The sequence below is a fragment of the Ambystoma mexicanum genome, chromosome 6q, assembly GCF_040938575.1.
Source record: "Ambystoma mexicanum isolate Mex_15411 chromosome 6q, UKY_AmexF1_1, whole genome shotgun sequence".
NCBI lineage: Eukaryota > Metazoa > Chordata > Amphibia > Caudata > Ambystomatidae > Ambystoma > Ambystoma mexicanum.
In genome coordinates, this window is record NC_090937.1 from 1,602,518,505 (window position 1) to 1,602,543,686 (window position 25,182).

Below are 25,182 nucleotides of genomic sequence, written 5' to 3' on the forward strand. Positions count from 1 at the left end.
AGGATCGAGGAAATTCCAAAAAGGAAACATCTCAGCAAAGATTGACCTTAGTTGATAATCTACTAAATCTCCCAAAGTCTCAAACCACTCAACGTCGAAGTGACCTTAGCGCCCATAGATAAGCACCGCCATAAGATGCCGGCCAACATGACAATCTTGCCGCGTTGGTTCTCCCCCGCCATTGGTATTAGGCTGCACTGGAATTTTTTCGTATGCCTACAATACCAGGTGAGCGCTGGGTAGCTGAAGCTTGCTGGTCAGGATCTCTCCTGCCCAGATTCCGTCGGGTTCAGACACAGAGACGATTCAATCTATTTGGACGTACCTTACTGGGGTCAAAATGAGTGAGTTATTGGGGCTGGACTACTATGGGAAGCAAGTTTTCATTTCTTAAGATGTTAATGTTTTGTTCTGTGAGGAGTGGGGTGGCGGTAAGTGGGGGCTCAAACGTAATTGTGATTGTTTTATGCAGGGGACCGTGAGGTAACGGTCTCCACCTGTGGTCCGGTACTGACTCAGTGCCTTCAACTGGGTTCGATCGGACGCCGACAAGGGGAGGATGTGCTGGGTTGGAGGGAGAGGGGAAGCAGGGTGGGTGGGTGAAGGGGTGGGAACAGAATCCTTACTAGGTTACTGATTGGTGCATCTGATGTTGTTTCAGGGCTCACTCGGGTTGCCGATCCCCATTGAGGGGTCAATTGACGCATGTAAGAAGAAATGGCAGGTAATTCAGACTCACAGACGAGAGGTCTCCTTAGGGTAGGGGCACTAAATGTCAAAGGACTCAACCTCCTGACCAAGAGATCCCTGGTATGTCGAGAAAACTTGATGTCCTGCTCCTACAGGAAACTAAATATGCCTGACGGGAAGAGCGAAAGATTCTAGGTGTGCGAATGGGGACAGAGTACTGGGGGTCAGGGCCTCTGAGGAAGGAGGGAGTTGGCATACTCATTAGAAAGGGATTAGACTTCACAGTCACTAAGATATGGGCGGATGTAGAGGGTCGAGCGCTGCTTGTGGTAGGCTCTATAAAGAAGGTAACCGTCATGTTTGCTACCGTGTACTCCCCCAACTCGGGACAGTCCCGATTTCTTACAAAGACAATTCCCAACATTATGTTGGGAGCAATGGGCCACGTCCTTCTTGGAGGTGACTTCAACTTATGGGCCAACCCGAGATTGGACAGGAGAGCAGGTAACCCTGATGCAAGGGAGCCAGCTGATGGTGGCCGCATTGGGGTTGCGGACATGATGGAAATATACAGGCTGCGAGATGCATGGAGGGAGCTCTACCCCGATGAAATGGGATACACCTTCTATTCTGCCCCCCGCAATATGCTTACTAGGATCGACTATATATACCTGTCGGAAGAACTAAAAGATGCAACAATGAGATCTGAGATTGTCCCAGTTTCCTGGTCTGACCATGACATGGTTACAGTCGACATGCACTGGAACAACTTACCTACAAAAGGGGGCCGTTGGAGATGCAATGAATCTCTCTGGAAAGATCCTGTCTTTAAGACAGAGCTGGAAAACGAGATTAGCGAATACTTCAAGACAAACAATACAGGGGAGCTCTCCAAAATGACGGTGTGGGAAGCTGGGAAGGCAAGGTTCAAACAAGAAGAGGGAAAGAGCCCTGATAGAAAACAAACTTAGGAAAGAGATATGTCTCCTAGATGGGGAAGGAAGGGAAACTGAGGTATGGGCTGGTAAGATTTTAGAGGCAAAACGAAAGAGGGAAGAGCTCCAACTCTTCGAGGAGGGGCAAATAGTCCATAAGCTGCAACTTCTGTGACAGAGGTTTTACTAAAAAGGGGACAAGGCAGACGCACTGCTAGCTGCCAGATTAAAGGAACAAATGGCAGAACGAGGGTGCTGGAAATAGAGAGGGGGGGGGGGGGGGGAGTCCCCAGAGTACAACGAGTGGAGATATCCCTGAACCTTTTGCTACTTTTTACGAGACCTTGTACTGATCAAATGTAGATCCCAGTCAGCCAGGAACGGATAGTTATTTGGCTTCTGTCGAGATGCCAAAATTTTCATACGATGAATCTCTTGACTTAGAGTCCCCGATAGCGGAAGAGGAAATCAAAAATGCAGTCAAGAGGCTACCACTTGGAAAAGTCCCTGGAGAGGATGGTTACACCGCTGGGTTTTTACAAATCCTTTCTCTCCCCCCTTCTTTCTTTCATGGTTGAACTCTTTAATGAGATTCTTGACACTGGGAGAGCCCCCCCCCCCCCCCCGACTCCTTTGTTCGAGCCCTTGTGTTGGTGATTCCCAAAGAGGGGCGTGACCTCAAGCAGTGTGGCTCTTATCGCCCCATATCTTTGTTAAATATAGATGCTAAGATTTACACCAGAGCCCTCGCTGCCAGGCTAGAGACGCTTATTCCTCGCCTGATACATGCTGACCAAGTCAGTTTCATACTGGTATGCAGGCGGCCGACAACATGCGGAAGACCCTACATCTGATTAATGAATCCCGAAAAATGGCCAATGACCCTACCCTCCTATCGGAGGCAGAGAAGGCTTTCGACAGGGTCAAATGTGGCTCTCTAATGGCAGTCCTCCGAAAAGTAGGAATAGGCCCGAAATTTAGAAGCGGGATCCAAGTGGTGTATGCATCCCCCAAGCATAAGTCTTTGTGAACGGGGAATACTCCTGCTGATTTTAGTTGGGCAAGAGAACACGACAGGCATGTCCCCTTTCAGCGATACTCTCGCGCTATCCTTGGAGCCCCTAGCCCAGAAACTGTGGAAGGACCATCTGGTGGAAGGACTGATTGGGAGGGAACGAATACAAGGTGGCTTTATATGCCGACGACCTACTCTTACACATATCAAACCCCACATCATCCATACCCCGAGCAGTCAACTTAATTGAAGAATATGGAGAGCTCTCAGGCTTCAAAATTAATAAGGCTAAGTTAATTCTGTTCCCCCTGCATGAAATCACACTTTTCATAGAAAGGTTCTCCCCGTTTGGTCTCACATTGGAAAAGGTTATGTTTAAATATTTGGGAATATATGTCACGAAGGACATTAAGCTGTATGAGGCCAATTTTCCCCACCTTCTCCCGAGATTCCACGCTGACCTGGCTAGATGGGAAAAACCTAAGATGATATGGTTGTGAAGGCTTAATGCAATCAAAATGGTAGGTCTCCCCAGATTCCTTTAACCGTTCCAGATGCACCCTATTTGAATGCCGAAGTACTTCTTTGAGGAGGTTAAAAGAGCCATGCTGAGGTTCCTCTGGCAGGGGAAGAAGGCGAGGGTCGCCTATGATACCGTAACGTTACCCAAAGATAAGGGTGGAGTGGGCCTGCCAGACCTGAGGAAATATTAGCAAACTGCCCAATTACGGATCCCGATTCCTCACCTAAGGAATCATAAGGAACCCCAATGGGTCGCCCTAGAGAACCACTACCATCCCCAGCAACTGTCTCTTAATGGCTCTGGGCACCGCGAAACAAATTGTTACGGAGACTAAGTGATCACCCGATACTGGGGACCATATGGGAAATATGGAAGAAAAAGAGTGACATGCAAAAGATAACCTTGTGGCCGTCCCACCTGAGCCACCTATGGGCTCCAGGCATTAGAGAAGACATTCCCTATCTGGAGAGATTCCAGCTCTGGTATGAGGCAGGGCTGGAGAAGGTAGGCCAGTTGTGGAGGGGCGGCTCCAACACAATTTCGGAATTGGAGGAAGCTCTGGGGTTGGGCCCCCTGTCTGTCTTTCATTTTCTGCAGCTCAAAGGTATTCTCACATGGGATAAGTGGAGAGATAACATTAGTACAGACCTCAGCCCATTCGAGAAGTTGTTAAACTCCAAAACAGAAATTAAGGGTTTGATATCTGCTATGTATAGGGAACTGATTGAGGCTGGGAAGGGATCCACTTTACACTTGAAGAACAGATGGAGAGAGACCTTGGTGATGAAATTTACCTGAGCATGTGGGGGAGAATGTGCAGGGCCGCCTCCCGCGTCTCGATATCTAGTCAATATAAGCTCCACGCAATCAAATTATTACACAGGTGGCAATATAACCCGCTCAGACTCTCCCAGATGTTTCAGTCAACATGCCCACTATGTTGGCGTGAACGCAGAGAAAATGCAATCTACTGGCACATGTGGTGGAGCTGCCCCCGGATCAGAGTTTATTGGGACAAGGTCCTGGGGTTGATCAGAGATCTCAATGGAATTCAAAGAATAGCAGACACCTCCTTATTCTATTTGTGTTTGAAAAATGGGAGGATGAATGGAGAAGGATTATGGGTCTGGTGGCCCCCCTATTGCTAGCGGCACGCGCCGCCCTGGTAATGAAGTGGAAATCCAAGAGTATGCCGAGCAAGGGGGAGTGGGTCAAGATTGCCTTGAGCATACGTGTAATGGAAAAAATTACTGCGACCCTACATGCAAACTCTATGCAAATAAACCTACTATGGGGAGACTTTGTGAGAAAATACATGCCCAAGACTGTATGATGGCTGATAGAAAGAAGATTGGACAACTTTGCCCACCCAACCAGAGAAAAAACGGCAAAGGTACTATCGGAAGAGACCATTAGGATTGCCTCGAAAAGAATATATGGAGGCAACCAAGCTTATTGCAGTTTCTAAAATGTTGACACTGTGCACCAATCACAACTCTGAAGCACTGTTCTGTGGAGGGATGTGGCATTGTTTGAAAGTATACTACTTTGCTATGTCCCTAATATCTACTTATATTGACCTTCGACTTGTATTGAAAATCTCAATAAACTTAAATAAAAAAAAATAAAAAAATGTAAATAGTCGCAAATAATCCAGCAAAAGAGCTGGGGGTCTCTAAGGTAGTAGGATTTTAGCATAGAAATGAACATTCTCCCGAACACTAGTAACTTAGTTGCATCTCCAATAACCAACACAAGAAACGTACCTGCTACAGATGCATTCTGGCTAGACGCATTGTGGCTCCTGTCACTATTGGGCACAAAGCCCCACTCTTCTTAGTGACAGGACTGCTGAAGCTAGGGAATATCACTTGTGCCTTGGTTCCATCTTTACTGCATCACTTTCCTTACCTCTTATTTATTTAATCTATTTTATCTTGTTTGAACACTGATTGGGTTTTGGCCAACTTCTCGGAGTTCACGGTTCACTATACCGAGGGTTGTCTCCTAAAATCTGCCCATTGGGCCAGATTCTAGAAATCCATCTTAACAGTAGGTTGTACTGAACTTTCTTTTCGTGAACTTGGTAAACTTGAACATTTCTTTCTGTGGCACCATTCTGGAGCAAGAGGGAAGGTCCTATTCTGTTAAACTTAGAAGAGACACACAGGCACTATCCTCCCTTTACACTTGAGAATTATTTATGACCCTATCATCCTGGCAACCGAACCAAGAGAAGCTCAACACTTATCAAGATGCTTGCACCAGTCTGACACCTTAGATTGTATCAAGAGCAATAACCAACCACGTTTGCCTGAATTTCCATTCTGAGAACATGGTGACAGGCCGGCGATGTCACATTGTGTCCGTTTCTCATGCTTGCTGGTTACATTTTTTCTGTTCATTATGCGGACAGCTAGCATGCTGGCAACTGAATGACCTGCCAGAGGAGAATAACTAGTGTGTGTCGCAGTGAGGGGAAGTCCCTTTTCTGGCTGGTGAGTCATCAAGGGTGGAGCGTACAGAGGAGCACTCGAACAGAGAAGCCCTAAAATAATTTGGTATTTGTTCAAGAACACGCCATTTCATTGACGGTAATTACTTCATGGTAATTTACTATGAAGTCATTACTTCGACATTTTTCATTTAATTTTTTATTTTCGACCTCCCCCCCACCAAACCCCTGCCTTCAACTTTATTACTATCCCTAGCTAAAATCCAGCAGAGGCGTGGGCTGACCAAAGCGTTCAAGAGCTTTGTAGAAAAAGTAAGAAGGGAAATCGGACGAAAATTAGACAGAATGGAAGAATCTGTCCTGACTGCAGGTGTCCACCAACTCCTGTTCCTCCCCACTCTCCACACCTGATTCCAAGTCCTCCAGGTGCATTTGTCTAAGTGAGAGGTAGTCCTTCTCCTTCTTGTGTGAAGCGTGTCTGTCTCGAGAGGAAGCCACAGTGAGCGCTAATAAATAGCAAACCTGGGACTTCCTTCCCGCGAGCAGACAATTGCGAAGGGAAAAAGCCTGAACAGGCAGAAAAAACCCTCCGATGAGAAAAGCAGCTGAAGATGGTCCGGAGCAAGCAGCTGGTAGCGGAGTCCTTGAGGTAGGTAGCAGATGAAAGCAGGCGAAGCCGGAATACAATGTAGAGGAGGAACCGGAGAAAAGGCAGCGCCACTGGAAGGGAAACCAGCTAACGCCTCTTCCGGAAAACAACAGAGAACCGAAGCGGCTGGGGAGAGAAACACAGCCGGGAGAGGAGCAGCAAAAGGCGGGCGCGGGAAGGGAGCCGCAGCCGGCAAGGAAAAGCAGAAGTCAAAAGAAGGGAGCGAGCGGAGAAAGAAAGCGGAGAGGAGAGAATCGAAAGGGTAAGGCGGCCCGGAGAGAAAGTGGACCGAAGACCAGAGAGGTGGCCTGAAAGGCCAAAGCAGGAAAACTAGCGTCAAGACCCAAAGATGCGAGGAAACGCAGTAAGGAGGGTTGCAACGCGGCGATCGCTGGGAGAGGGGGAAAGAAGTACTACCCAGCGGGCGCCATGTTGGAAAACCTCTAGACCGTCAAGTGCGCTGGGAAAACAACATAGTGGAACATCCGCTCGACCTCCCACCACGTAGCCGCCAACGCGGATACAAACGCCAAACAGGGCGGCGGATGACAGAATCAAGATTATGATATTTGAGAAGAGGAAGGATATGAGCATGCTTCAGAGAGCTGGGGATGTGAGCGGACCTAAAAGAGGCATTGACCGCAGCCGTCAGGAGGTGCAAAATGCTGGGGTAGATATCCTTCAAGATATTGAATGGAATGGGGTCAGCTGGGGAGGCAGAGTTAAGAGCAAACACAGCGGAGTCTATGACAGACTAAGAAACAACTGGAAAGGAGGACCAACCCGGTGATGGCAAGTTGTGGACGCCTGTGCCGACAGGAAGAGAACACAAGTCGGTGGAGCCAGAGATTTTCTGGAGAATAATAGAAATCTTTTTGTCAAAGTAAGCGGACAGAGAATTACAAAGACTTTGAGAAGGAGCAACCAGGTTGGTGATGGAAGGCGAGGAAAGGGAGAAGACCACCTTGGATAAGTTAACAAAGGCTCCCACACGAGAGGCAAAAAACGCACATTTTGCTTGCGTGATGGCCAGCTGGTAAGCGGCGGTAGCGAGACAAAAACAAGGCGTGACGAGGCGCAGTAGGAGATGAGCCACTTGCGCTCAGCTTGCCTACGGGCAAGGCATCGCTTAGCCAGATCGGCAGAGAACCACGTCTCGGACAGACGAGCACATGGTTTACAGATTTTAAGACGAGCCAAAGGGTCAGCAGCGGAGGACATATCCAGAGCAAGGATCTTAAAGTTGGAAAATACACCCCATGGCTGCTGTTGGATAATAGCCAAGGTGATGTCTAAATGTTTAATCTTGCCTCAATGCCTTTTAGGAGGATGAGTTAAAACCGCAGGACAAGAAATTACCTGACTGACTGGGTGAGACCCTACTCCGCAAAGGCAGAGACAAGGCGAGCAGCCTGTATGTCAGTGAGGTCATTGGGGTGGAAATTGAAATTGCCCAAGACCAATAGTACCCCAAACCGAAGCATGAGGTCCGCCACCAGATCAAATTGTGCAGAGAAAAAAGTGGGGCAGGTCCGGGAGGGCAATAAATCTATATATATCATGAAGAGTGCTTGTCGAGTAAAAAAGCCACCATTTTAACGGTGTACTGAAGGGGCAGTATCGAGCTGGATAAGTTTGCATGATGTATCATAGTGATCCCGTTACCTGCCTTAAGAGGACATTATGCATTAACCATTGCACATCATGAAATATGATTAACCTCATTAAACTGTTTCATTTCTATTCCTTCATTAACATTGCATTGAAAACATGATAGGAATACAACAGTAAATGCATTAGTAAAGAGGTCTGGTTATTTTCTTTATATTGATGCATATTCATCAGAGACTTACGTTTATTGCCTCTCTCGTAGGCATTCTTAGGTGTTTCTCCAAACAGATCTTTTATGTATAATTCATCTGTGGCATTGGCCGGTTATGGCTTAGAACTATTTTCACTTGGTTGCTGTCCTTTGTACACAAATACTCAAACACCACTATTGCTTTGTGGGCACTGGTGAATCCTTAAGGCTACCAGTGCCGAGGGACCTAAGCCTCCCCCAATAGTTTCTATGGGGTGGGAACTACTTACTCCCTTATGGACAGTAGTGCTGAGTGTTAGGGAGACTTCTCAGAATTGTGCTAATTCCCTTCACCTTAGAGACCCTCAGAAACTTTGCTGGATTCTGAGGACTTGATTTTTTTTTTACCTGGAAAGAGTGTGAGCTTTTCTTCCCACTCATTTATTTTGATGTTTGTTTTACATTTGGGTTCTCCGATTATGGAGTTTTAGATAACTCCATAGACATCATTGTTTCATGTGTGTTATACAGTACCCTCAATGCAGTGACACAGGATGTCTTTTAGACTTCTCAAAGGTTTAAATACCTTCTCTGGGATAAACTACTGTTTCCCAGAGAATGTAAAGTGAAATTGACTTTACTAGTCTTTTCCGAATTCACAGATCCAGCACACACCATCTTAGAATGGGGTGCTGGAGGGGTTACATAGTATCCCCTGTGTCTAAACACCCATGTAGCAGTCAAATTATACACTTTTCTTTTGGAAAGGCTGGTGGCAGTGGTTTTACAACCAACTACCATGATTTTTCCCGACCGCGAAGACTGGTAGCTGAAAATCACGGGAGCCATGTTTTTCAAGATGGCGCCTTAAGCCACTTTGTTTAAACGGGTCCCGTCTTCTTTTTTCACCATTTCTTTTTGGAAAGGTCCTTCTAGTGTTTGTCTCTGCGCGCCAAACCAGGTTTGGTTCCTTTGTTCGTGTGCCTTTGGCTGGCTTCAGGACTGAAGTCCACCCATGGCGTCTGAGTGTCTGGGGTGGGCAGGATGTGAGGGAGGTGCCTCAAACTCCCCATGCTTAGTCTCCTAGGAGACCCAAATGCACTCTCGCGTGATTGGCTGGCTGACTGTCCGGCAAGGACAGGCATTCTGCTGGGCGACTGACAGCTAGGCTGGAATGAATGGGGCAAAACTGTTTAAAAGGAGAGTCTCTTGGACTGGAAAGCGGAGTCGACCACTGGAACCACAGAACCCGAACATGAGCTGGAAGAGGAAGGCTGCTGCAACCACAGAACCGTTAGTTTGCCCGGTGAAGCCCTGCTGCAGGTCCGAATTGCCAAACTCCATTCGACGGTGAGGCTCCTTCAAGGACGGCTTCTTCCTTTGAGTTGGTGGGACCAATCAATTCATAAGACACCAGAATACCATTCTCAAGGCTGGTTAGGTTTAACCAGGGAGAGGGACACCAGTTTGTGTTCCTGAATCTACAGCTACTGGAACTGAAGTGACTCCATTTTGTTTGCTTTCTTAAACGATCCCGTGGAGTGCAGGAGTCCCCTCTTTTCCTCCCACTTGTCCCCACGACTGAGGCTCAAGAACAGCGAGATCTGCAGACACTGGCGGGAACCAAGACTACAGCAAACTTTTGTTTTCTTCATACAAAGTTACTGTGCCAACCCGATTGAGAGAACGCCACTCTCGTGGAGAAAGTTTGTGAAACTTTCCCAACTTGCAGGCCTAAACAGCTTGTGACCCCACAAATGAATCTTTTTCGACTAAACTACGTCTGAGAACTTTTGCAAAGACTTTACTGTTTGATACCAGAACTGCTCTTTCCTATCCAGAAGACTAGCCCATTGACTTTGGCCTGGACCATTGACCTGAATTGAACTATTCTGGTGAACTGAAACTATTTGCACTGCCTAGAAAGTATATAATCATCTATTCTACTTACTTTTGTCCTTTTTGCTCACAGCTAAGTAACTGAACTGCCATTTGGCTCCTTTTGCAGGGGAGCTCACTGTCTCAAAAACTTTTATATTGAAGTGTATTGGTCTATCATATTAAGTTTTCTTCTAGTGAAATGTTTTATAAATGATTGTGTAAATAAATTAATAAGTGTTTTACCAAGAAACCTTGAGTATAAGTGTCTACTTGAACCACTGTGATTGAAAGTCCTTTGCGTACCTACTTGTACTGCTTACATTCACTCTTGAGATAAACCAGGCAGCTCAGCTCGCTACCAACAAACTGTGTGGTACAGACTTATACCAAAGGTTTGTCTTGCGTACACCTGTGGTCCTAATTGTGTGTGGTGCTCCCAGAGGGTACTGCATGCAATTCTGCCTAATACTGAGAAATCGTGTATCCTCATCTTTTTTCGACTGACTGCCTTTGTAGGCAGTCTTCTTCCATGTTATAGGTAGGAAATGCCTAGTTATGGTAATTTTCTGTGCAGGCTCCAGCCAGGCACTGTGTCGGCATGTAAGTAGTTTGGGTTGGTTAAGGGGCTGCAAACAGCCCTAATGCACACCGCAAACATTTTTGAGGTTATGACTGCACCTAGGCTGTCTGTCCCGATTAGACAGCCAATCAGAGTTTAAATGTTGCAGGTCCCCACAGCCCAGAACATTGTATGTTTGGATAGGGTCAGAACCCATTCCTGTAGTTGAGCACTGGAGCCAGGTTTCTGAAGCCCGAAAGGCTGAAGAATGATTCTGGAAGAGACTATTGCTGGGACAACCATTTCCACAGCCATTTACTGCAAGACAACGATCTGTACTTTCATCGGCAGAAGTCCACAGTCTCTTCTACCTTGAACTGATGGGCATAAACAGTCAAACGTCCTGCATTGCCACGGTCATACTCCTAGAGCTCTGAAAAGTGGTGAAGCCTATAGCTGGTATCCACCATCTCAAGGAGGAAACTCCTCCTGTTGCCTTGATCTCGCACAGCATGGTGCTGTGAAACTCACATTGCTGTTTTGAAGCTCTGAATGCTACTCTGGAGTCAGTGTCCTGTGATCTTGTGTCTGTGTGCCTGCAGGACCTGTGCAATGTCCCCTCAACAGTTCAGCTCATATGTGGTGTCCTGAGAGTCCTCTATTGTTGTGGGATTGGAGGCAGAAGTTCTGGATCATCTTTGTCCTTTCTCAGGCTTCGGGGTCTCTGGAACTGTGAGGTTGCTGATGGAGAACAGAACTGCTGGACACAACTGCCAAAGTTATCAAATTAATAACACACTCTGCACCTGTGACCCCCTGGGCTCCCGATTACACAACCTAGAGTGAGTACAGTTGTCTGTTAAAATAAGAGTACCAGAGTGGGCCAGTTTACATACCTGTTTTTGAAGGCCCATTTTCCTCATTCACATCCTTGCTTTAACATTTGGTGGTGAAGCCTGGGCATGGGAATCCCATCTGAGGTTTTACCTTAAAATAAAAGGCACTAAAAGCACTTGCTCCCGTACTAAGTCCATTGCTCCCAATAGGAGACCTCTGAGTAACTCTGAAAACTTAACCAAAGTAGTAAACACCCAATTATCTTCCTTGGACATTTGTCAGCACTTGTTTGTAGGCTAGAGTTGGACTTATTGAGTTTAGTTACTGAGGACTGGTGCAGCCTTACAATTGTACAATGACTGTGGTAACTTGTTTTAACATCTTGTCCTCCACTAATACTACATTTCCACAGTATAATTGTATAATTTAATTAATTCAGTGTGGTGTGTCCCAGTTGAACACCTAAATTCAATTGTAAATATGTATGCATCCTTCTTGTAAAATTCTAGCCAAATGCATCCGTGTTGCTAAATAAATACATGTATTTTCATACTTCTATACGTGGAGAAACTATCATTGACAAATCCTTGTGATTCTAGAAAGACTATCAACTTTACTCTCTTAAATTACTTAAACCCATGTCACTAGCAGATGCCATAATGTGCATATTACTGTTGCTGATGGGACTGAGAGCAAGTCCCTGTGTGTGTTCAGCTTTGACATTTATTAATACAAATTGAGGGCATCCAACATTAAAAGTTAGCTGTGTTAGCTAGTGTCTAGGTTGGTTTGGTTATGGTTTTGTTTGTTAATGGCACCCAGCAGTGGGACTGCAGTTAATGAGAGATGCGGCACCAAGTTACATTTTCTTTAATTAGCACCCGGGGCGGGGGAGCATCCGATCCCGTTACTCGGATTGCGGGCTGAATCCCATGATTCAAACCCGGGTTCCGAGCAACCAGACAGCTGCTTCCTGCACCCTGCCATCTTCATCCCAACCGTCCCCTTCCCCTTCTATTTCCAATCCCACCCAACACCCACTTATCTGATGCCTTCAGCTTCGTTAAAGGCCCTCGCGACTCAAGCCGTTACCACCCGCTCTAGCCCATGAAACTGTGATTATTGCTTAACTAGACAATGCCATAGGGGAGAATATGTTTAAGTACTGAAGAGCACAAGTTAAACATAGAAAGAAAAAGACAACATGGGAGATTGTTACTTTAAAAGGAAAATAAAAACAGATGAAAAGGAACATTTTTAAAAATAAACATAGGGAGGTTGGGTTATCAAACAAACAAAGTAAGATAACAAAACATTTTGTCTAACTTTTTTGAAAAACAGCTAGATAAAATCCTAAAGCAACAATTCCCTTGAGAAAAGTGAAGGTAATTATTCTTAAATCAACATTTCACAATTGCATTCAAGAACGCGTACCTTAGCATGAGCCTTTGTCTCTGCAAATTTGATTTTAAAATCAAACAACTCAGGCGGCGGCTGCTGCTGCTGTTCTTTCTCCACAGAAGCCTCCTGTTGGCTCATCAGCTCTCGATTTACATCCTGTGTACATGATACAAAGACAATCATAACAAATGTGCTAAAAGGAAGAAAGCATTCATGAGTCTGGGATGTACATGTACCTGCACAAACCAAAACAAGCTGTTAAATCACCAACAGGTTTAAAGGTCAACTACAGTCCAGTGTGCAATCCTTTTAATCCATTAAAATATGAATCTGCTAATAGAAAGGGTACATTATACTTATTGCCAAGCTTTATGGCCACGGTTTACAGATTTTAACAAGTTCCAACAAATTCCAGTTCTACCGTTGCAGACAATGGTTTATAATTAGTGGTCATAGGTATCTACTGGCCTACTTCTTGGCTGGATATGTATTACCTCATTAGCACTATATCCATAACACCTCTGAACGCAGGTCAAGCGAAGTCACTAAGCTTGCAACTTGACGCCTTTGCTTTGTAAGACCCAGATGTACTGCAAACTACATGACTTGCTTGCTTGATCTATCTGACATGCTGTGGAGCAATGGATTCAAATCACTTGCCAGTGAATAACTAGATGGAAAAATAATAAAAGTCATAGGGTACATAGCATATGACGGTAGTGCACTGCTGAGCACTTGCCTATCCAAGTAATTGAATCATAAGCAAGACATGCAGGTTGTCTTTATCAATAAAGTAGAGAGCACCAGCATGCATGTGGTATGTGTATTTATAGGTGCAAGGTCCAAAAGGCAACAATGCCATCTGAGGTTAAGCCTCCTAAAACACAGCAGCTGTAAAAGGTGATGATCAATGTGCATATTTTGTTTTGCTGTTTAAGTGTGAGGCAAAAAGGACTGACAGTATGCATTGTCTAGAATCAGACAACAGAGCTGGTGGTGAGTGCAACATAAATGGTCAGTTTGATTATGAGGATGTGCATTTCCCCAAAGCAAGCTGTTGTTCCGTTAATACTAAGGACATTAAAAGGTCAGGCATCGCTGAATCATAGCATGTTCATGGCATGTTCTTTTTGCAGTTTATTGTAATCCATGCACATTTTCCCACAGAATGCATTTACCTGCAAATGTGCTGTCAGGTCTCTGTATTTCTTTATTGTATGCTGATAGTCTGCCACAGTCTCCTGAGCTGCTTCCACCCGTTGCTCTGCTTCCCGCACTCTTGCACCTGCCATATCCAATTGTTCCCTGAGCTCCAGCTCCGTCTCACGTGCATTCTCCTGAAGTTCGTCATTCATCTCGTTGATTGCTTCCTAAGTGCCACAGCAGAGGTGGGATTATGTTTTAGTGCAGTTTTCAATAGGCTGATATAAAAAAATGCACAGTCCAAGAACTAAATATTTAGTTAGTGATGCTAGATGTGTGGGATTGGAAATCAACATATTTGGACTATCACTGTTTTATAAAAAAAAGATTTCTGGAACGAGTGGCATGTAAGTATATAATGCCAAAAATCACTACAGTTTTGTCCACAAAACTACTTAGGCTGCATATTTACCGAGAAATTGCATTAACAAGCACTGATCCAATAACTCAAAACCTGCTTTAAAAATGTAAAAATACTAACAAACATGTATACTTTCTTTTATAAATATGTGAAATCGTCTTTTACCTTGACATTATTAGTTATATAACTGGAATGCTACTTTAGTTATTTGCAACCAGTGCAACACACCCAAAATGTGCAGATTTTTAGAATAGCACATACTTTCCTAATTCTATAGACAGACTAGCACTGCATAGAAGGATGCTGGGTTCATACACTTTTTAATTACACGCATTTGACATTTAGAGTTGTTGCTGGGACACCAGTTAAAACAGCCCTGACCAGCGATAGAAAAAGCTAATCAAGAATTACGCTTAAGAAGCCCTCTTTGCATCATGTTTCATCTTCTGAGTTTCCACTATGGACATGAATGAATTCCTAGAAACGTTTCTAGAACTTTACAACATTATTCAAGGGACTCAGATAATAACATTATTGGTTAAGACCTATGTAAATCATGCCACATACGTTTACCAATAGCTCAGTCTTTCCAGTATTGTGGAACATTAGAAGCCTGTATGGTCAAGGGTACTTTAACAGAACACCCACAACTTTATACAACTTCTAGTATTCCTCATGGGTCTATGGTTTGATGCGCAGGAAATCTGAACATCTGCAACTTTCTTCAAATAAATTAAGTGCAGACAAGACCATGACAAGCCTTTTCAATACTAAGCACTTGCTTAGTATTAATTAAGCACTAGAAAGCATGTCACAAAAGGGGGGTTTCCTCTAGTATTTGTATACTTACTTTAATTAACATGAATGAAATAGTAGGTTTAGGTCCACTTTGCACAATGTAGATCTACGACACATTACACCAATCGATAGAATGTTGAGTAATAATCCCCCACACTGAATAATATCTTGATACAAACAGGAATATATAATAACAAAGTTACTCACCGTAGTGACTACCTTACTCCTAGTCCATAGTCCCCTTTCCTCCATACTTTTATGGACATTCCGTCCTGTGGGACGGGACCAGAGCACTTTTGTAAAAAAAGCATCAAATCGAAAAATGTGTTGTTCTCTTTTTACGCAGGGTACTGCACGCAGCCGTAACCCCGCCCTCTTTAGCTCTGCCCCGCGCTTCGCCCTTCAGTACTTTTCTATCGCCAGGTCTGAGACCATTTAAGCAATAAAAGGAGATACTTATTAGAGGGGATAGCGGGCAGGCAAATGGAGGAAAGGGGACTATGGACTAGGAGTAAGGTAGTCACTACGGTGAGTAACTTTGTTATACTCATACGTCCCGTCCCCTTTCCTCCATACTTTGGGGAGATTACCAAGCACTCCTTACAAAATAACGGGTGGATGGAACTCCTTTACCGAAAGAGGTTTTGAGAATAGCTTGCCCGAACTGAAAATCAGACCTGGAGAGGAGGATCCTTGGCAGAGCCGGTACTGGAAGGTCCGTGACCGCCTTCCTTCGCCCCCTCAACAGAACTGGTATCACCACGGCCATGCGCGCGGATAGGCTTAGGGATATACCTAACAGCCAGGACCCTCGATGAGGGACTCTCAATTCTGTTGGTGACCGATTTAGCCCAAAGCAGGGGAACCTCAGGGTTAACACTGGTCTTATAGCCACCTTGAGATGGGCCTCAAGGCAAGACTCGGTACAGTTAGCTCCAGATGGAGAAGCCTCAGGGCGAACCCTGGTATCCAAAGCCAGTCAACCATAGCCCCAAATGGGGAACCTTGGAAGAAGATCTGGTATTGGGAGACTGCTGCAGGGCCCCTCAGAGTAGTTTCCGGTGCGTCTCGCTAAGCCGAGACCAAAAAGAGTACCCGAATCTAAAGTTTTCTGCTCCCACCGAGAACCGCAGATATTTCCTATGCGGGCTCCAGAAACCCCAGATATTTCATATGCGGGCTTCTAGACCACCACACTGAGCCAATCACCCTTCCAAAGAGAGGACTTTATTTGGCAAGTGCGTGATCAACTTCAATTTCTCTCGAAAAGATTAAAGATTGTGCGCAGGGCAGCCCGGTTGAGCACTGTGAAACGACAGCAGTACTAGCCCCTCCCTTGCTCCATGAGGGGAACAGTCTGTCAGAAGAGAGGTTTGAAGGGTGGGGTAGGAGGAAAGGGCAAGGGAAAACAATGGACAAACCCCACCAGTCTTCGTTGATGGTTTTCGTCCTCCCACCGAAGTGTAGTGTGACCAACAAAAAAATATAATTTGGTGATTTGTCGGCAGGGAGATTACCTGTCCCTGTAGAGGAGGCTGATGGGCGAGAGAAAAACCAACCACCTTGCCGCTTAAAATGAGTTTTAGATCAGTGCACACAGCGACCCTGAAGGACCGATTCTCAGACCCTAACCTCTGTGTACAAGAGGCCTTAGCTGAAGCTGTCGCCAGGACCAACAAACGGGACCCTGTTGTCCACATAGCATGGAAAAAACTACTCAGCCCCAAAGGAAGAGCTCCCAGCACCAGTCGACATGTAAGTTGGTGTAAGAGTAATCCAAAATGGCTGCCGTAGACCAAGGAGGCTGGGCCGCCAACACCTGAAGAGAACTGTGTCATAGGAGAAATGAGGCAACTGTTCCCTCACGGGAGTCAGGGGATTTAAGAAACATTTAGCCTTGAAACAAGGATCCTTGGCTGAGCCGGTGATGGCAGATCTAGGATGTTTAGTGGACATCGTAGGAACTGACCCAGAATTAGCCTCCAATGAAGGAACCTCGGTAGAGCCAGTACTGGAAGGCCTGCTGCTGATCACCTTTACCCCTCCCCACCCCCCGACAGAATCGGTACCACCACACCACGAGCGTGGGACAGTTGAGGAATGTATCCTACCGACGGGATCCTTAGAGGATCCCTTGACTCCGTCGGTACTGTATTTAGGAGAAACCTTGGGTTTTAACCCGGGACATATAGCTCCCTCAAGAAGGGCCTCGAGCCGTGGCTCGGTGTGACAAGCACCAGAAACAGAGACCTCAGTGCTTACCCCGGTATCCAGAGACAAAGACGAACTGAGCTGAACCTTACGACCCAAATGGTGAACCTCGGAACCACGTCCGGTTTTGGCAGGTCCTCTGAGGGACCCCCAGAGAACACTCTGGTGCGCCTATTAGGCCCTTGAGGCACCTCAGGGGAATCCCTGGTAACAGAGCTACACAAGCCCCTCCCGGTCATGGAATACTTTCAGTGAGGCCTGTCGCGTGGATATGGTTGGGGGGGGGGGGGAGAATCCATGCACAGGGTGTCAGGATCGAGTGTTGGAGTAGGTGATGGCCAAGGCTGAGGGTCGACCGGGCGTGGTAGTCCTCCCAACCCTCCATGGGGTCATTGTGAGCACCCACAGAGTCTCCAATAGGATATTCATCTTGATTGTATTGGTCTATAGGAACCTCATGCTCAGTGAGGTCATAAGGATATTCTTCCTGGGAAGGATCAAAGACCTTTTGAAATTTTGCAATAGGGGGGAAAAGAATTCTCCTCTCGAAGCATTTTGGGTGTGGATCTCTCAGAGAATTCAACAAACCTTTGTAACCTATCCATGAACCCCTCAAACTTCTACCTGGTCCAAATTGAGGAACCATAGAGGTGGGAAAGGTTATTCCAATTGATCTTCTGCTGCAGAACGTGAAGATGTCTCTTAACGTCGAAGAAATACCCCCAGGGTCACCTGCAAAGTCCTTTCGGGGTGCCGACGGTTGAGGCATGTCTTTGGGCCTATCCTTTGCGGGTTCCGATGAATCCTTAGGCCTATCTCTAGGTTTCGACGAATCCTTACACCGCTCCTTCCGATTTGCCACTGAAACGATCCTAGCAATGCTTTCAGTAAATCTTCAGTCACAGGAAGGTGTTTGGGCTGGCCCTGCGGTTGCGCAGTTGTTTTCGGCAGAACCGGGGCCTTCTCGACCGTAGACGCTTTTTACGATGCATCTTGACAGTCGCTTGAATATTGGTGGAAGCGCCCTTCGATTCAGAATGCAGAGTCGCAAGACGCACCTGCGGTTGCGGGGAGGGCTGACGATTAGCGGGCACTGACGAAACATTGGGTGTGCCCGTTGGCGCAATGGGACGCTTCGACTGTTTCGTCGAAGACGTCCCGGTGGTTGTGTCCTTAGTGTGGGAAGAGTGTGCGTCCTTATCGCGAGGTGTACATTCCCCATAGCAGGACTCGTGTCTTGCCTGGCAGGGCCTGGGACGGACGACACGGAGCGGGAACGTTCCGCCGAGAGGTCAATGGCCTCCGAATCGGAGCCCTGTTCGTCACTAAGCCCCTTTTAACAATCGGCAGTTGTGGCAGCGGGAGAACTACCTATGGCCTGCGACATTCCGTAGGCCGCCCAGCGCTCCTTTAGTGTCTTCGGACGCAGGAGCCTTCAAGCTATAAAAGCCGTCTCACTGTGATTAAGGGGAAGACACCTGTTACACTTAAGGTGTTCGTCTCTCCATAGGAATTTGGCCTTGCAAGAAGGACAAAACCTAAATGGAGTCCTCTCTTAGCTGAGGAACAATACAGTGACGAAAGGACCAAGGGGACAAAGAGAGAGGAAAGGGAAAGGCATTCTTAAAAACAAAATGTCCACCCGACCCTACTCTCCCTACTGTGTAGGCCAGCCAGAGGGCCCGGCCACGTGGTCAGCAGAGCAGACCGGATAACTTTCTATCGAAGGTCCGTGGAGCAGGCTTTGGCATAGGTCAGGAAACAGCTGTCAGAGCAAAGGACGGCAAGATAATATATAATATATATACACAATATGCGACCAAAGATTGAAAAGGATTACAATAGCAATGTCTCTGAAAAAGCTCTGCATAAGGCGACCAGTATACTGGGCGGAAAAAACAATCTGAGGGACCTCGACACGTGAGAGATTTTGGGTACACTACACGTCACGTTAGGGATAGTGTTACAGGCACACCCATGTCGACGTACCCTTTAGATTCTCAAAAGACAAGATGCAATACTCTGCAGTTACCACTGGATGATGGACTATATGCACGGCATGTGATTCTAAGCAGATTAACAAGCATCAGAACACAAGTTATGGTTCCTGATGTCTATTTACTTTGAACTGAAAAGGCCTTGTAACTACCATCTCTACAATATTGCAGAGGATCTGTGGGCAACAACTACGAGAGGTTATTAGATCTTGTTGGACCAACACATCATTTGTTTAATCTCCTGCGACTGAGAACATAGTTATTAATTCTAGTTATACTTTGTCCTACAAAGGAGATACAATCATAGTTTACAATGGTGTACCAATCAGGTACCAGAAACAATTAGGTCTACCATTGCCTTGAACTTTCTACTGTTGCTGTATGTTAGGTAAGATTTGTACATAAATGGTAAATCTTCCTTTCCTGGTTCAACACCAGAACTTTTTGCTTTACTAGTGGGATATTTTTCCATAATACCTCAGTGAGTGGAAACCTTTTTCCACACTCACATAATCTTTAACTCTTTTTATGGGTGTCATTTTTAAGACTCTCCATAGTGTCTTTTTAAAGTTATCATCTTTAACAACGTATTTGGCAATAAGTTCCTGTTGCTGCTGGGTTGCCCTAAGGGCTCCCCTTTTAACTTTCTTGTGCTAACCTTGAGTGAACTACAGCTCCGAAGGGTAGAAAGGATCTTTGGATCCCTTTTACATTTTGTTAAGTGAAACCAGCATACCCCACCTTATGTGGAGTGCTGGGGAGATGCAATCTATCACTTTTACACTAAAACTATAACAATTCTGTTACATTGACAAGCTTACCTTCAATGGCTGGTGGCAGTGGTTTCATTATGAACTACCATGGTTTGCATCTACCACGGCTGTTCACAGCTCCAGTAACGATAACTGCGGGAGCCATCTTTTTCAAAATATCGAGTCATCTTTGCTAAAATGGTCCCCGGATTTCTCTTTGTTTGCCATTTTAGGGTTTGTCGTTTCTTCTTCCTTCCCCTGACATCCAGGGTGGGAAATTCCCTTGTGTAGTTTGTATCTTTGGCGGGAGTACCATGGACTCCACGCCCAGGCTCTAGTCTGTCTGTGAGAGCAGGAAGTGAGGGAGGAGTCCAAAACTCCCCAGCCCTTAGTCTTACGCCTTGCTTGAATGGGGACAAATCCCAGTGGGGGGGGGGGGGCTAGCTGTCCTGATTGGACAACCAGACCGCCCCTTCTTGTAAAATGCGGGGAGAAAATGCAGAGGTTGTGCTGTAATTCCTGATAAATACTGCGAATCTGGAAGCTGAAGATTTGTAGACCACTGGAAATTAAACTGAAGAGAAAGATGAAGGAAAGCGGCTGAGACGATTTCCAGCAACCGGAGAGCCTGCTGTGCAACCGGAGCCTGCTGTAGCCCTTCCATCCAATCGACCTGGGATCTCAGAAAATGACGGCCCCGACCCAGAGCCTGGCGAGACCCACTAGACTCAAGAAGACCTGCATTTTGAACCATCCCACGTGTTGCTGCGACCTTGCGTTGTTGCAATAGCCTGGGATCTCGAGCCATTGTGCGGTGCACGGTCTACTGAATTCTGAATCTCATTGAAACTTTGTGGGCATCCAGAGACACGAATCGAGTCCCAAAAGTCCCCTCACCAGAGTGCTGGACCTTTGTAACGACAAGAATTCAACCGTGATTTTCTGTCTTCTTCTGTACTCCTTGAAAAGGCACCAAATCCACAGAACTGCATTCAGCCGTGAGGGAAACCTTGCCTACAGCCTTCTTCATCGACCCCTGCTGCAAAGTCCCTTCTGAGGTCTTGTTTTCAGTCTCCACGATAAGGAATGCATTGACCGGGTATTCGGCTCCAGACCCTGAAGTTCTCCTGCAGCAAAATCTTCTTCAATGCTGAGGTACTGTGTTGGCTTGGGTATGTACATACCTTAAGCCTGTTAGGATTTCTGTGTAGCTATGTGGCGTTTTCTGTGATTGGGAGGTCCCTCGTCCAGTACACCCAGTCCCACTGCTAGAATCCTGCAAGGGTGTCTTCTGCGAAGCCCCTGGACCCTCATCTAACTCTAAATAACTTACCTGTCTGCCTAGTGTTCCTAAGGTACTCTGACTTTTGCTACTAAAGAACCTATTCTGACACTGCTGGTTGGTCACTAGTCCTAGTGACCCCACTTCTGCCACTGAGAACACTCATGCTCCAAGAATAAGGGAAAGACTGTCAAGAGATTGGGACTTCTGCCTAGAAAAGAAAATAAGTGTTTTAAAAGTTACTTACTTGTAAAGAGTTGGTTGGCAACTGTAATTCTAAGAGTGAACAGTTACGAAAGTTCTTACTGATCTTGAATGTGTGATGTACATCTTTTCTTCCTTAGCCACTGTTTTGCCAGTCTAATAGAAAGTAGAGATGAAGGTATTTTACTCTCCTGTGATTAGGTTGTGCCTGTTCGCAAAAGTAAAGTGTTGGTATCACCAGATTAGTCCTTTTAAGTAGTTGACTGATGAAGTGATTTGTGCTGAGAATCATTATACAAATGGAAGGGTCTACTGCCCTTGCATTACTGAAGGTAATTGTAAAAAGTAACCATTGGTTTTTACTCACCACAAATGGCCTTGACCTATATTAAATGTGTATGAAAAGGTTTCGACTTCCCTGGAACTACTGTTAGGTACTTCAAATAAGGTCTATATTTGTGTCTGTGTGATTTCATATAATGTGTTAGTACATACTTACCCCTAGATTTATCTGGGCCTACCTGTATTTAAATAAATTCTTTATATTTTTACAATACATTGTTTCAGTGTTTCTTTGGAACATTTGTATGACAATTTCACTTGTACTGATTCTACAGCCCTATCTCCCTCCTAAGATAAGCCTGGCTGCTCTGTCTACGCTACCATATACTCAGGTGGTACAGCCTTATAATAAGAGTGGAGTCCTGTACTGCCTCAGTTGAATGGTTTTACTAAACTCTTAGTTGGACTTCAGATACAGAATATTGTAGCTATGGCCAATGTTTTTTCTGGAGGACTAGGCCTGAGCCATGAGTGGTTCGAGAAACACATTTTGTTCAGGTTAAAAATGATTATGCGTCAAAGAGCCAGTTGTAAAAGTATGGATATACTGTTATATTGAAAAATAACCCCATAGCAGAATGATACGTATAATATGTTGGCCAGAAGCGAATCGCATCATGTGGCAAACATCGCAATCCGAGAAACCTGAATGTAACCAAAGGGAGTCCATTTTGTGTAACGCCGGCCATTTTCTTTCTACATGTAGCGCTTTGCAAATGTATTCTATGCTTAGAGCCGCACACAGTGAGAGGCCATGGCAGAGTCGCGCCTAATCAGTAGTCCAGGTGCCGGTCTGTCTTGCTAGCACTGTTGTAAAAGGCAGTTAAACATGAAGTATATGCTCCTAGCGGTGCACCTTCATGCAGGATGGTCATTTTCTGCTTCAGAACTGTCTGACCCTTAGCTCATGAGCCGTAGCAAACAGATAACGTAGTATGGAATGTTTCTCGACTTAGAACAAGATATCCTTACTGAGTCAGAGCTCCATGTTCCTCAAAACAGAAAACTGTCTCTGCTGCTTTCGCTAGAATAACTAATGTTTAGACTGAATGAAGATTTGTCATAATTGTCAATCACTAAACCCTAGCCTGTATGACATATATAATGGCAGATTGAATAGTTTCTAACAAATGATGATGTATGATGTTGTCACACTCACATGTGTCTCTGCAGGAGCGATGGACGAGCCTCCCTTGACCCAGAGTCGTCACTTCCCCCGTTTCACCTGGAGGAATACCTGTGAAATAGAAGGTGTACACTCAGACCTGCATTCACCCGATTCCCATGGGCCCTTCCCTTCTCTTTACTGTGTGCTGTGATGTCCCCCTACGGGCTTACCTTGATCTTTAGTACGGTGTGCACTCCATCCTGCATTTGCAGGGGCGCGATTCACTCATGTGATTAGTGCTAATGTCTGTAGGCTGAGTTCAGATGCCAAACACTGTATTATGCCTTCACAGCAAGGCTGAGAGTTCAAGGCGCCAGTTTCTTCACTGGCTAGAAAGTCCTTCCCACAAGTGAACGTTGCGTGGAGAATGTTGAGTGTCCAAAGTTGTCCGTGTTGTCTTTGTTTGCCGGTATTTTTGTGGGTGAGAAGCACTGCATGTAGAAGCTGGCTGCTGGTAGGTTTGCGCAGCGCCTTCAATTCCAGCGTGCCTGGTAATGTCTCTCCCTTTCCCTTGCAGGAGAAATTATGTGGTATTAGCGCCTTGAGTCCGGGTTCAGCGCTACTGGAGACTTGGTGGTTAGGTAAGTTTGCACAGAGGCTTTTAGTAAGTATGCACCGCATAGAGAAAGAGTGCAATGAAATAAGTGTCTGTTTTATTCGAGCGAGTGCAATGAATAATGTGTCTTCTTTCTTACAGGGGTTTGTGCGCTCGTGCAACTAACTTGGATTCCAGCATTGCGGGAAGATTCGGTGAGTATGCGCAGCGTTACTGATGTGCGCGTGTTCACGCGGTTCTTCTTTGTTCTTACAGGTGCTGGTGGAGAATTCCCCTCTTGACTGGAGATGCTGCGGCGTGGAGTAAGAACCAGGTAAGCTGAAGCTGAATGATCCGGAGCGGGTAAGCAGAAGTAGGATGATCCGGAGCGGGTAAGCAGAAGTAGGATGATCCGGAGCAGGTAAGCAGAAGTAGGACTATCCGGAGCGGGTAAGCTGAAGCAGGATGATCCGGAGCAGGTAAGCAGAAGCAAGATGATCCGGAGCAGTTAAGCAGGATGATCCGGAGCAGGTAAGCAGATGCTGGCTGATCCAGAGCACGGCAAGTGTGTTGCTGATACAGCGCACAGTAAGCAACACGAAGCACTGGAAGAATCTTGGGTGTGGCTTATATAGCCAGAGTCACCCAAACACAAGAGAGCTGATGAGTTATCATGCACTTCCTGTTTGGCAACAGGAAGTGGTAACCAGGAAGTTACTACAAACATTAGGAAAGAATGAAAGGAAGGATTTGTTATGGGTTCTTTGTGTGCCTATGCCAGGCCTGCCAAGCCTCCACCCAGCTTGCCCCAACTACCTGCCTGATACCCATGACAGTTGTATATATACTGCTGCTTGAGCGCTGTTCACTCTCTTGCATCTCACGGGGTCTGGGAACACAAGTCGTGAGGCGTTGAGACCCTGTCTGCCGACTGAGAAGCTCTGAATAAACCCAGACTTGTTTGGAAAACAAACCTCGCGTCTGAGGTTTAATTACAGTATATGGTTATTGTGCCTTAGTTTCCACATGCAGTCTTTATGGCCTAACAAATATGGCGCCCAAATAGGGACCCTCCCATTAATGCTCCATCGCATACGTTGAAGTTGAAGGAAGGCAAAAACGAGTCAAGGACGAAGCCGTCGGACCGGGATCGAACGGTGTTCGGGGCGCCCCTGCAGAAGTGATGAGAGATTTCTCTGCAGAGCTGTTTGTTTGTTTGTTTGTTTATTTATTTATATTGCGCACCAGACCCTTAGGTTACCGGGCGCAGCAACAAGTATATGCGAAGCTTACAATGTTACAATGTTATATAAATGAATTTACAATATTACGCCATATTACACAAATTACTAGAATGTACAGATAAAGAGTTGCCGTATTTACATGAATGTACAGTTAACAATATACATGATTAGCAGTAATAAGCATAAAGGTTGATGTCGCGTCGGGGTGCATTAGGTAGGACTACGCTTGTGAGTGTTCGGGTGTTAAGTCATTGTTGGCGATAATGTGTTTGATAAGGTTCCTTCTGAAATGGGGGAAGGGTTGGTCAGCTCTAAGGTTAGGTGGCAGGGCGTTCCACA

At 45.8% G+C, this 25,182-nt stretch overlaps 1 protein-coding gene across 6 annotated transcripts in view; it reads right to left on the reverse strand.

Annotated features, from left to right (window-relative positions):
* Positions 1–25,182, reverse strand: part of DCTN1 (dynactin subunit 1) — a 1,327,898-nt gene that overhangs the window by 582,106 nt on the left and 720,610 nt on the right. For all 6 annotated transcript variants that reach the window (XM_069632341.1, XM_069632339.1, XM_069632344.1 and 3 more), the window contains 2 exons: positions 13,925–14,116; positions 12,780–12,902 (listed from right to left, as the gene is read on the reverse strand). In XM_069632341.1, coding sequence (XP_069488442.1) covers positions 12,780–12,902; positions 13,925–14,116 — 315 coding nt within the window. The remainder of the gene's footprint in view (positions 1–12,779; positions 12,903–13,924; positions 14,117–25,182) is intronic.